Source organism: Gigantopelta aegis, chromosome 10, assembly GCF_016097555.1.
Source record: "Gigantopelta aegis isolate Gae_Host chromosome 10, Gae_host_genome, whole genome shotgun sequence".
NCBI classification, from domain to species: Eukaryota; Metazoa; Mollusca; class Gastropoda; order Neomphalida; family Peltospiridae; genus Gigantopelta; species Gigantopelta aegis.
In genome coordinates, this window is record NC_054708.1 from 1,718,996 (window position 1) to 1,730,308 (window position 11,313).

Consider the following 11,313-nt stretch of genomic DNA (forward strand, 5'->3'; position numbering starts at 1 on the left):
GGTGGTGTTACTTACGTCACTCAGCAATGTTGGACGTTGTTACGTCACTCGGTATTGGTGGTGTTACGTCACTCAGTATTGTTGGTGTTACGTCACTCAGTATTGGTGGTGTTACGTCACTCAGTATTGGTGGTGTTACGTCTCTCAGTACTGGTGGTGTTACATCACTCAGTAATGTTGGAGGCTGTTACATCACTCAGTATTGGTGGGTTTACGTCACTCTGTATTGGTGGTTGTTGTTACGTCACTTAGTAATGTTGGAGGTTGTTACGTCACTCAGTAATGTTGGATGTTGTTACGTCACTCGGTATTGGTGGTGTTACGTCACTCAGTATTGTTGGTGTTACGTCACTCAGTATTGGTGGTGTTATGTCACTCAGTATTGGTGGTGTTACGTCTCTCAGTACTGGTGGTGTTACATCACTCAGTAATGTTGGAGGCTGTTACATCACTCAGTATTGGTGGGTTTACGTCACTCTGTATTGGTGGTGTTACGTCACTCAGTATTGGTGGTGTGACGTCACTCAGTAATGTTGGAGATTGTTACGTCACTCAGTAATGTTGGAGATTGTTACGTCACTCAGTATTAGTGGTGTTACGTCACTCAGTATTGGTGTTACGTCACTCAGTATTGGTGGTGTTACGTCACTCAGTAATGTTGGAGATTGTTACGTTACTCAGTATTGGTGGTTTTACGTCACTCAGTATTGGTGGTGTTACTTCGCTAGTTGGATAGGCCTACTACTAATAATATAAGACATTCATGTAGTTAAGCTGTAGGCCTACGTATAATAAATATACGCGTTGTCGTCTTATTCTTTACTTGATACAAAATAATAATAAATAATAATAATAATAATTTTAAAATAAATTTCTTAAATATTTTTTAAAACCCAACAAAAACAACAAACAAAGAAACATGTTGAATACGTACGTACTCACTTGAAGACTAATACTCTAAACCATTATCCGAAAACCAAACAACATTAGTTTAAATTTGTAGTTTTTATTTCTGTCATGTTTAAGGACACAGTTTACACATGCGCGGACAGTGGAGCATGGCGAGCTCGTGGTCTCGGCAGATGTCGGGGAATTCCGTACAGTGAAACTCGTCCGAGTCCACACAACTCGTCGACGGCGTGTTCGATATTGGTGGCGTCACAGAGGAATGAGTCGTTGACGTCGTGCTTTGTTCACCTAAACAACAATGATTAGGCCTATAGTATTTTAACAACTATTAGATCATATCGGTGTGTCTCGGCGTGTTATATAGTAGGCTAATATAAACAGTAATTAAAATGTGTTAACGAAAGGAGAAATTTTCTTTTTAGAAGAACAGTTTCAAAGCACATCTTAGCCAATTACCGAAGCAGAGTCAGCGGCAACATTTTGACAATGTCGTGACTGTTACCAGGAACGATTGTCTTGTTATTTGTATATAACCGGGCAACACCCCGGGATACCATACCAATAAGTGATCGCAACGCTACGACAGTCGTAAGTAGCTATTGTCGTGATCGTAGCTACCTGCGACGGTCGTAGCGTTCGCTTCGTGAAACAGTGTCACACGAGTGTAAACGATAATATATTGACCAATATTTTTAAATGTTGAACATTTTTTTATTTCTAAACATGTTTCCTTTTCTTTTGATGTCAAGTCAAACTGGAATTATTGATAATAAATGAGATACAAATCATTCGCCAATTTTCTTGAAAGATTATAGATAAATATTAATACATGTATTATCAAATAGTAGTGATTTAGTATCTTACTATTGGTGGCAATGCGAAGAAATGCCTTTGTAGTCCTGTTTTAGGAGATCTTTGAATGGTTGTTTACCGACACCTTGTCACAAACAAACAAAAACGATTATGGCTGTAAAACCAAGGTACATACACGGGGTAATTATAGTGCTGTGAAAAATGAAACTAAAACATTTTTTGCAAAATTATCATAAAGTATCCTTTTAAGTATGTACAATCGATGGATGAAAATAATTTTATATGTTATAGGCCAAGTAGAATGAATTCAATGTTAATTAAAGGGACATTCCTGAGTTTGCTGCAATTTTTAAGATGTTATCGACTGACAGAAACTTTTTAACGATTGTAATTACATATCAAATATGTTTTTCTGTGTACAATATTAGTGGCTGTATATTAAACGTGTTTCTGATCGTTCTAATATGTGTACTAGGTTAAATTTAAGTTTATTTCCTAATTTATTTATTTTTATTCGTACGTATGAAATTATTTGAAGACAAAATCGCGTTCGGGTTTCTTACAAATATTAAGACGACCAGAAACACATTGAATATACAGACACTGATATTCTAAACAAGAAAATATATTTAATATGTAAATTTAATCGTAGAAATATTTTATTAGTCGGAAACATCTTACAATGCATCAAACTTAGGAATGTCTCTTTTAGTAACGTAGACTATTTTAGTAGTTTGTTTTGTCCCAATCTAATGGTTTTGTCCTGTCAGGGATTTCCTCGAGAGTGGCTGTCCTCATATACACGAGGCCACTAGATGGGGATTTATGAAACCAACCACTATTTTGCCCATTCGACTCTGCATTGTGCGAAAAAGCGGTGCTGATCGTATATATTACGGTTTTGTCTTTCAAATTTACGCGCATTAGTCGCTGGAAGTGAATGCAATACGACGTTTGGAAATAACTCTGCCTATACCTGGACACATGTTGCACGTGCGTTCACAGAACGCCATGGCTGCTAGTGGATCGGCACACGAGTCGTTTTTAATGGAACACGGGTGGAAGGCCGCGTCGGTGCAACCCTCGGGGTGGGGGGTGATGCCGGGTGAACTAGTTGTAGGCGGTGTAGCTATTAAAATAAAAACTTTAAAATAAAACGAATTCAACTGCGGACATTTTAAGTTCCGTTTAATGTGTAAGTGTTAATCAGATTCCACTTTTCCCTGAACATTAAGAAAAAGGCTCCTTTTTTTCTCTGTTTTGTTGTTGTTGTTGTTTTTTTGTTTGTTTGTTTGTTGTTGTTGATTTTTTTTGTCTAACTAAAAAGACTGTATGGTCGTTTCTTACTGCCCCATCGTTGTTTTAGACCAGATACGGCCTTAACCATGTTAACGTTTGCTTTTCTTAATAGCTTTAATGTATATAATACAAATGATAAATAAATCCATTTGAAAAGGTACAATATACGTGGACTCCACTGTTTAAAAGCTGGCAGTGTATTGTAAAATCATATTGTTTTGACAAGGACCTTTCAGAGATTTGTTCATGTATATCAGTCTTACTTGATGTTGATGCCGATAATGATTCTGATGAGGAGGATGTTGATTACGATATCGGTGATAATAACTATGAACACGATGGTGTCGGGTATAAGGTATATTTCACGGTGTAATACTGTTATTTATAGCCATAATATGATGATGATTATTAAATTAATAACATGTACATGTACTCATCAGGACTCCATAGGCCTGGCGTATGCACGTTCCGTCTTTGCAACAAATGGTGCATCCGGCGGTTTGACCTTGGAAACACGCAGGGAAGTTCGGGTGGGTGTGCTGGTGGAGCTTGCACTTTTAGAGAGAAGAATGCATTTTAGTTACAATAGAAGACAGGTACTCGTTTAAGTACAAGTGAACAAGTCATTTATATATTGAAGTTACGTTAGGTGTGCGCTTAAGAGATTTACACACTTGTCTTGGATGAAATAGGCAGGCCATTTACATATTGAAGATACAATAGGTGTGTGCTCAAGAGATTCATAATTTAGTTTAATTGAAGTGGGCAAGCCATTTACATATTGAAGTTGTAGTAGGTATGCGCTCAAGAGATTTACACACAAAGCTTGGCTGAACTGCGCAAGCGATTTACATATTGAAGTTACAGAAGATTTATACACTTAACTCAGCTTACAGTGGGGAAACCATTTAAATAATTTACATTACTGTGGAACCAGTTTCTTTGGAATAGCACACATCTCCCTGCGATCAACTGTAAAACCGTCCTTGTGCTCCTACTTGAATATTTCAGAGTGTAGATGTCGACGGATAGGTATTTATATACTTGCTACAGCGACCAGCATATGGCGAATAGGCTATAGGCGAAAATCATCATGTTAAATACTCCACACGTATCAAGTGTATTATTCACAACAATGACATTATTATAATGTTCACATTGTTTGTAATTATGAAAATACGGACAATGCAAAACAGGTGAGGTGGAGGGCGAATTTTTTAGGAAGGTGAAGTCATGATTTCGCAGAAAATACATTAAGAAGAAGACCTGACATGCACTAGAGAAAAGTTAGGTTTTTTTGTATGTGACTGCACATGATGGGAACGAAGTATACCGTGTGACTTGATTTACATTTTCCTGAATACAGTCCGCCCTGCTTGTCAATCTCACAAGTCTGAAAAAAAGTAATTTAATATTTATTACAACAGATCTATAGTTTTAACTTGCAGATTTAGACGTTTATGTGTATCCTGCTGTGCAGTAAAGAAATTGAAAAGAAACTTCACAAAAGATGTCAAAGCAATTTATTGAGAAAAGCGAAGTAAGATATCTTCTGCTGATTAACTTTTAATCACAATTATAAATATACAAACGTACAAATAAATCAACGTGAATGGTTTTAAACATGAGCTTACAGATTTTCAACTATGTAATTACCAATATTGATATATTCATTCATTCATTCATTCGCTTACTTATTTGTTCACTCACTCATTCATTCACTCATTCATTCATTTATTCCCACTGTCCTGGACAGACAGCCCTCTATAGCTGAGGTGTGTACCCAGAACAGCGTACTTGAACCTTAATTGGATATAAACACGAAAATAAGTTGAAATGAAATAAAATTGATCCCCCTCACTCATTAATTAATTAATTTATCCATTCATCGATCCATGCATTAATTAATTATTCAGTCAGTCAGTCTGTCTGTCAGTCAGTCAGTTATATATGCTATAAAATATAAAGTAGGCCTACATCATGGGATACGTCACACGGTAGAATGTTGTTCATGCAGTCACGTGGGTCTGACGTCATGGCGCATGTGGGGCAGTGCAGCACGGTGGGAATAGCGTCAAATCCTGCAACAGAACGTTAATGGCGTCTGGTTTATCAAACACGACAAACATAATATGTAGCTGGTCTATAATAAAATATTTAAACGTCTATCCATTAGTAAATATATCTGTTGTAGAGCAGACAAATAAATCTAGCAAAGTATAATATATTTCTGGTGTACATAATATTCAGAAGGAATGCTTATTAATTATTTATTTTTAGGAGGGGTTGTTGGGGGTGTGTGTGGGGGGTGGGGGTGGGGGAGGGCAGAGAGTGCGTATATATGTGCGTGATAGTGCGTGTATGTGTGCGTGCACGCGCGCGTGTTTACACACATTTTGGTAATTCTGACATAATCTTAAAGAAAACGCCGCTATACTTTTTCATTTCAGATTTCAGACCAGTTTTTACATGCCTATGTCCACTAGGGTTCAGGCATGTCCCCCCTCCCTGGTCTTATCCGATTCGGACTTTTTCATTAGTAGCAAGGGATATTTAATATTTAGAAGGAATGCTTATTATTATTATTATTATTATTATTATTATTATTATTTTATAATTTTTGTGTACACGCATTTAATTCTAACATATATAATCTTAGAGAGAAAACCCGCTATATTTTTCCATTAGCAGAAAGGGATATTTTATATGCATCATCCCACAGACAAGATAATACACACTGGTCACGGCCTTTGATATTCCAGTCGTGGTGCGCTGGCTAGAACGAGACGGGGGTCGATCCTAGACCGACCGGGCATCAAGTGAGCTCTTTACCACTGGGCTACATTGAATAACATGAAGGAATCGTCCAGTGACGTGACGTACCGCGCTGCACGGCGTTCAGCATGTCGTCACAGTCGGGTCCGGAGCAGCAGGACGTACACTCGTCGTGTGGTCGGAAGGCCACCCCACCCGTGCAATTCACCGACCAGCCGATCAGGTCATTGATAGGACACAACTGCAGATAACAACAGATCATAAAAGACAAGAAAAACAGAATGCTTACCCTTTATCAACCAACCTCAAACAACAATGGCCAAGTTCAGATTTATTTTCCTTTTTCTTTTCTTTTTTTCATTTTCCTTATTTTTGTCTATATGCAAATATCTTTAACTTTATAAATTTGCATTAATATATTTAACTTTATTAATTTGCATCAATATCTTTACCTCTGTACATTTGCATTACTATCTTTAATTTTGTAAATTTGTATTAATGTGTTATCTTTGTAAAATTGTGTTAATATTTTTAACTTTGTAAATTTGCATTAATATATTTAACTTTATTAATTTGCATCAATATCTTTACCTTTGTACATTTGCATTACTATCTTTAATTTTGTAAATTTGTATTAATGTGTTATCTTTGTAAAATTGTGTTAATATTTTTAACTTTGTAAATTTCTGTTAATATCTTTAACTGTGTAATTTTGCATGACTATTTTTAACTTTTTATATTTGCACAGATATATTTAACTTTGTAAATTTGCACCAATATCTTTAACTGTGTACATTTGCACCGATATCTTTAACTGTGTACATTTGTTTCGATATCTTTAACTGTGTACATTTGCACTGATATCTTTAACTGTGTACATTTGCTTCGATATCTTTAACTGTGTACATTTGCACCAATATCTTTAACTGTGTACATTTGCACCGATATCTTTAACTGTGTACATTTGCACAGATATATTTAACTTTGTAAATTTCTGTCAATATCTTTAACTTTGTAAAGTGGAGTCGGTACCTTTAAGGATAGTCGAAACTGAACGGATATTAAAATTAACAAATATTAAAGAAATACGTTTCTTAAGTCTGTAAAACTGAACAAATATAACAAATATGAAATATACACGTTTTTTAAAATCTGTGAAACTGAAATGTATTAGAAAAATAAGTTAGTAAGCTCACCAAAGAAGTCGAACATGTCACTGAAAATTTCCACTCTTCAAGGTTTCCAACACAAACCTAAATAAGAGTGGTTTAATGTTATGTTAGTCAGTGGTATTTCCAGTCGGCATGGGGTGTGTTGGGGGTGAGGTTTTCTGGAAATGTAAACCCTTGTTGGGTGCTACAAGTTCTACAAGTGTCATAATATTAAAACCTAGTGTGTACCAGCCTTTAATCTGATGGCTTATCCGCTACACCACCAAGGGTGTATGATTCGACTATCGTTCCTCACCATTAGTTATAAACATGTAACCTACAGTGATGAAATTACTCGGTATGATAACTTATTCATTCATTAACTGAAATTTATTTTCATGCTTATATCTAATTATGGTCCAAGAACGCTGCCCTGGACTGTGTATTGGTGGTCAGTAGTGAGATAAGTCAGTGCTGCAGCCTTACTCCTCCGCATTGTCTTTAAATTCGCTCTGGGTGGGACACACCTCCCTTAAGGCCAAGGCTTAACAAGTACTCCACCAATGCCGATAATCATCAGGTCTGAAATAGGCAAAAAGGTGGCATATCCCTAACTGTTTGTATGGTATACTAGTATGCAATATTAATTATCATGGTTGCTTTGTAACAATTTATGATTTTACAAAGGTGAAAATTGGAAAGAGCAAAAACACACATACATCTGTATTAACAATGCCTGCATAATATTGTTGTTTATGTTTGATTGTTTGCTTGTTTTTTGTTTGTTTTGGGGGGTTTTGTTGTTGTTTTGTTTTGTTTTTGTTTTTTTGTAGCAATTTCTTTTTAGCAATTTTAATATCTTACATCCTCTCCGGCATCACAAATCTGTGATTTCTGGGAACAGATGGTGACGTCATTAACCTTCCAACACGAGGGACATTTCAAGGCGGACACTGAAAGCAAAAATCAAGTGGTACTCTCTCTGTTATATCAGCGATTCCTAGCTCGGTGTTGATCATTGTGTTATTAAGATAAAATCATTCAGTCTTGTTTTTATTTCGAGTCATATGCAACACGATCCTGTTAAAGCCCAAAATGTTGAGTTTGTGTGATTTTTCGTAGCCAAGCCAAGAAAGGTTTTTGTTGTTTGTTTGCACCCCCCCCCCCCCACCCCCCACCCCACCCCACCCCCCAGCAACTTACTGCATGTAGTTTGTTCTTACACTTTGGATGTGAAGCTGGTGCATGACAATCAATAAGGAGTCTGTAATTGTCATCAATCACGATGCGCGTAACCTGAAGCTTGATAATAAACCTCATAATGAAGACAGCAGACATATGCTGAGGTCATCTTTGAAGTGAGATCTATCTGAAGCCAATAATCCTCGGAAAAACCCTTTCCATAACGAAGAAGCTGGCTGGTACTAAGTGGGGTGCTGACTACATCCTAAAGAAGGTTTACCAAGATGTCAGACCGTTTAATTATCTCCAGCAGCAAAATCCCATCATAAGAATTTTAACAGAATTCAACTGGCATCTTACACCTCAGCAAACGATGGGACTCCCAACTCCATGGTGTTAGCCAGTAAGTTGATATCAGTGCTGCAATATCCAATGAACAAGAGGATAACAAACCTTCCAGCAACTAGCTTTCTCAAACACAGTTAATCATCCCCAGCATAAGAACAGACTACCAGAAAACAATATCCATCACCTTAATTATAGTGGGTGCACTCCTCCATGAAAACTAGTCAAGCAATGTAGAAATCTGCATAATGGTCCAATACCTCACTCCTGGATAAGAAATGTTTTATTTAACGACGCGCTTAACACATGTTATTTACGGTTATATGGCGTCAGACATATGGTTAAGGACCACACAGATTTGGAGAGGAAACCCGCTGTCGCCACTACATGGGCTACTCTTTCCGATTAGCAGCAAGGGATCTTTTATTTGCGCTTCCCACAGGCAGGATAGCACAAGCCATGGCCTTTGTTGAACCAGTTATGGATCACTGGCCGGTGCAAGTGGTTTACACCTACCCACTGAGCCTTGCGGAGCACTCACTCAGGGTTTGGAGTCAGTATCTGGATTAAAAATACCATGCCTCGACTGGGATCCGAACCCAGTACCTACCAGCCTGTTGATCGATGGCCTAACCACGTCCTGGATGAGAATACAATGAACTATAGAAGCAATCCATAAGACTGACCATCATTGATAAACGATATCCAGAGACACAGGTTTACACGGATGATCACGTACTATTGCAATGGAGGGACTGGAATCTTCATCGATGATCTTTTCGGAGTTCAGGAAGAGACACGTATCTTTACAAGAAGAAGAAAGGCAGGAATGTTTTATTTAACAACGTCCTCAAAACGTTTTAATTACTCTTATGTATGGTGTCGGACATATGGTCAAGGACCACGCAGATAATGAGAGAGGAAACCTGCTGCAGCCATGCGATGGGGTGTTCTTTCCAATTAGCAACAAGGGATCTTTCATATGCAGCATCCCACAGATATACCACGACCTTTGTTAAAGCAGTTGAAGCACATTGGCTGGAACGAGAAATAGCCTAATGGGCCCACTGATGAGGTTGATCCTAGACTGACTGTGTATCAAGTGAGCGTTTTACAACTGGGCTATGTCATGAGACTGTATCAAGTGAGCGTTTTACCACTGGGCTACGTCACGACCCCATCTCCATCGTGTGCTGCATCTTATTCAATGGTGTGAACATAATTAGTACCAAATGGGACAAATGTCCATAGGTCATCGTCCTTCCTGATGCCATCTGTCCTCCAAGCTCCCAAACACAACAAACTTCATACTCACAATGGTCCTAGGCCAGTCCATGGCTGCAGTGCAAACCAAGTTGTGCTCAATGTGCCAATCCATGAATGCATACAGACTGGAAGAACCAGAGAATACTTGGGTTTAACTAACATAAAGAACCATCATTAAATCTTTCTAAAGAGCTTCCAGACAGACAACTGTCATAGACCGGCTATCCTGGAACAAGAAATTCGTTATATTCCGACTGGGAACTTGTGGAGATGCTGAACATTCAATGGAACATGTTACCTAAGACTGTCGAAACCTACATCAGTTGGAAAACACCACATTGATGATGAAAACAACACTAGAGAAGAAACTGTATTGAACAAGAGATGAAATACACGGCTGGCCTTGAGGTGTTGTCAATCAATGAATATCCTAAAATGACAACTTCCGTTGTTCTTCTTAACGACCACGTGTGCATCTCTTGGATAATCTACTGCTCCATTACAAGTAACTGCGAACACAATTTGGTCAGGAGAAACATTTCTCCGATAGGATTTGTTTAATGCTTATATATGTACACTCTTATATCCTGTTTGTGCTGTTTTAATGAGATCCGATAAGAATGCCTGTACTGATGTACTAAAGACTTAATCTTCAGTTATCTTTTAATACAGAGAGGAAGGGGAGGGGGAGACCAGTAGGAGTGTTTAATTGATTTTAGTCTTCGTTCATGTGTTGGCAAGATTACATTATACTAAATACAGAATTTTAGTTTTGTGTTCTCACATACTAAAATTCAGCATTTTTAATTTTCATTTATTACTGCCTTTTATAACCATTAAGATACACATTATTGGAATGTCTTGCTTAAGTGTTCAATTTTGGCAAATCTAAATAATTTCTCGTCACCTTGGTATTAGCAGTACAGTAGCTCCAAATTCAAATTTAAACAAGGAAACAATTTAAGTATTAGTGACTTCAAGAGTATGCAATATGCCTGATGAACTTGACAAATGATGGTTGTTTTAGTAATTAATGTTACCAGGATCACAGATACTAATTTATTTTGAATGTTATGGCAAGAAAATTAAATTCCTACAATCCTACCTGACACGAGTGACGATAAGGAGAACAATAGCGAACCCAGCATGTTGCGAGTAGTTACAGGTTGTAGTGCACTATGATAAGACAAAGGTTAGTAGAAAATCAATGTGCCATATCGCTTCACCTATACCAACACGAACATCTTGTGTCCAGAGTTAAATTCCCAGGCATGTCATTTAGTGTCCACTGGTAATTCAACAGTACATAGTGATGACTATTAAACAAAAACAATGAATGAACAAATGAATAAAAAAAAGAAACAAAAAAGAAAGAAATGTTTAATTTAATGATATTTTAACTATCATTTCAATTGATCATACTCTGACTTAACACAAAGTTGAAATTTTGTTTCTGTAAACAAAACGTTCTGAATATTGATATACTTTATCACAACTCCACTAGGAGAAAATAAATTAAACATTTATAAACTATTACTGTACTGTCTGACCATGGCAATAGTTCTGTGTTTGT

At 37.2% G+C, this 11,313-nt stretch overlaps 1 protein-coding gene across 1 annotated transcript; it reads right to left on the reverse strand.

The window, feature by feature from the left end:
• Window positions 1–997: 997 nt before the first annotated feature.
• Window positions 998–8,267, reverse strand: LOC121382832. Its single transcript, XM_041512458.1, has 9 exons — window positions 8,171–8,267; window positions 7,812–7,900; window positions 6,993–7,049; window positions 5,905–6,037; window positions 4,999–5,102; window positions 4,355–4,414; window positions 3,449–3,575; window positions 2,699–2,851; window positions 998–1,197 (listed from the first exon to the last, which is right to left on the reverse strand). The coding sequence occupies exons 1-9, from the start codon at window positions 8,265–8,267 to the stop codon at window positions 1,022–1,024; spliced, it is 996 nt and encodes a 331-aa protein (XP_041368392.1). The 3' UTR covers window positions 998–1,021.
• Window positions 8,268–11,313: the final 3,046 nt, after the last annotated feature.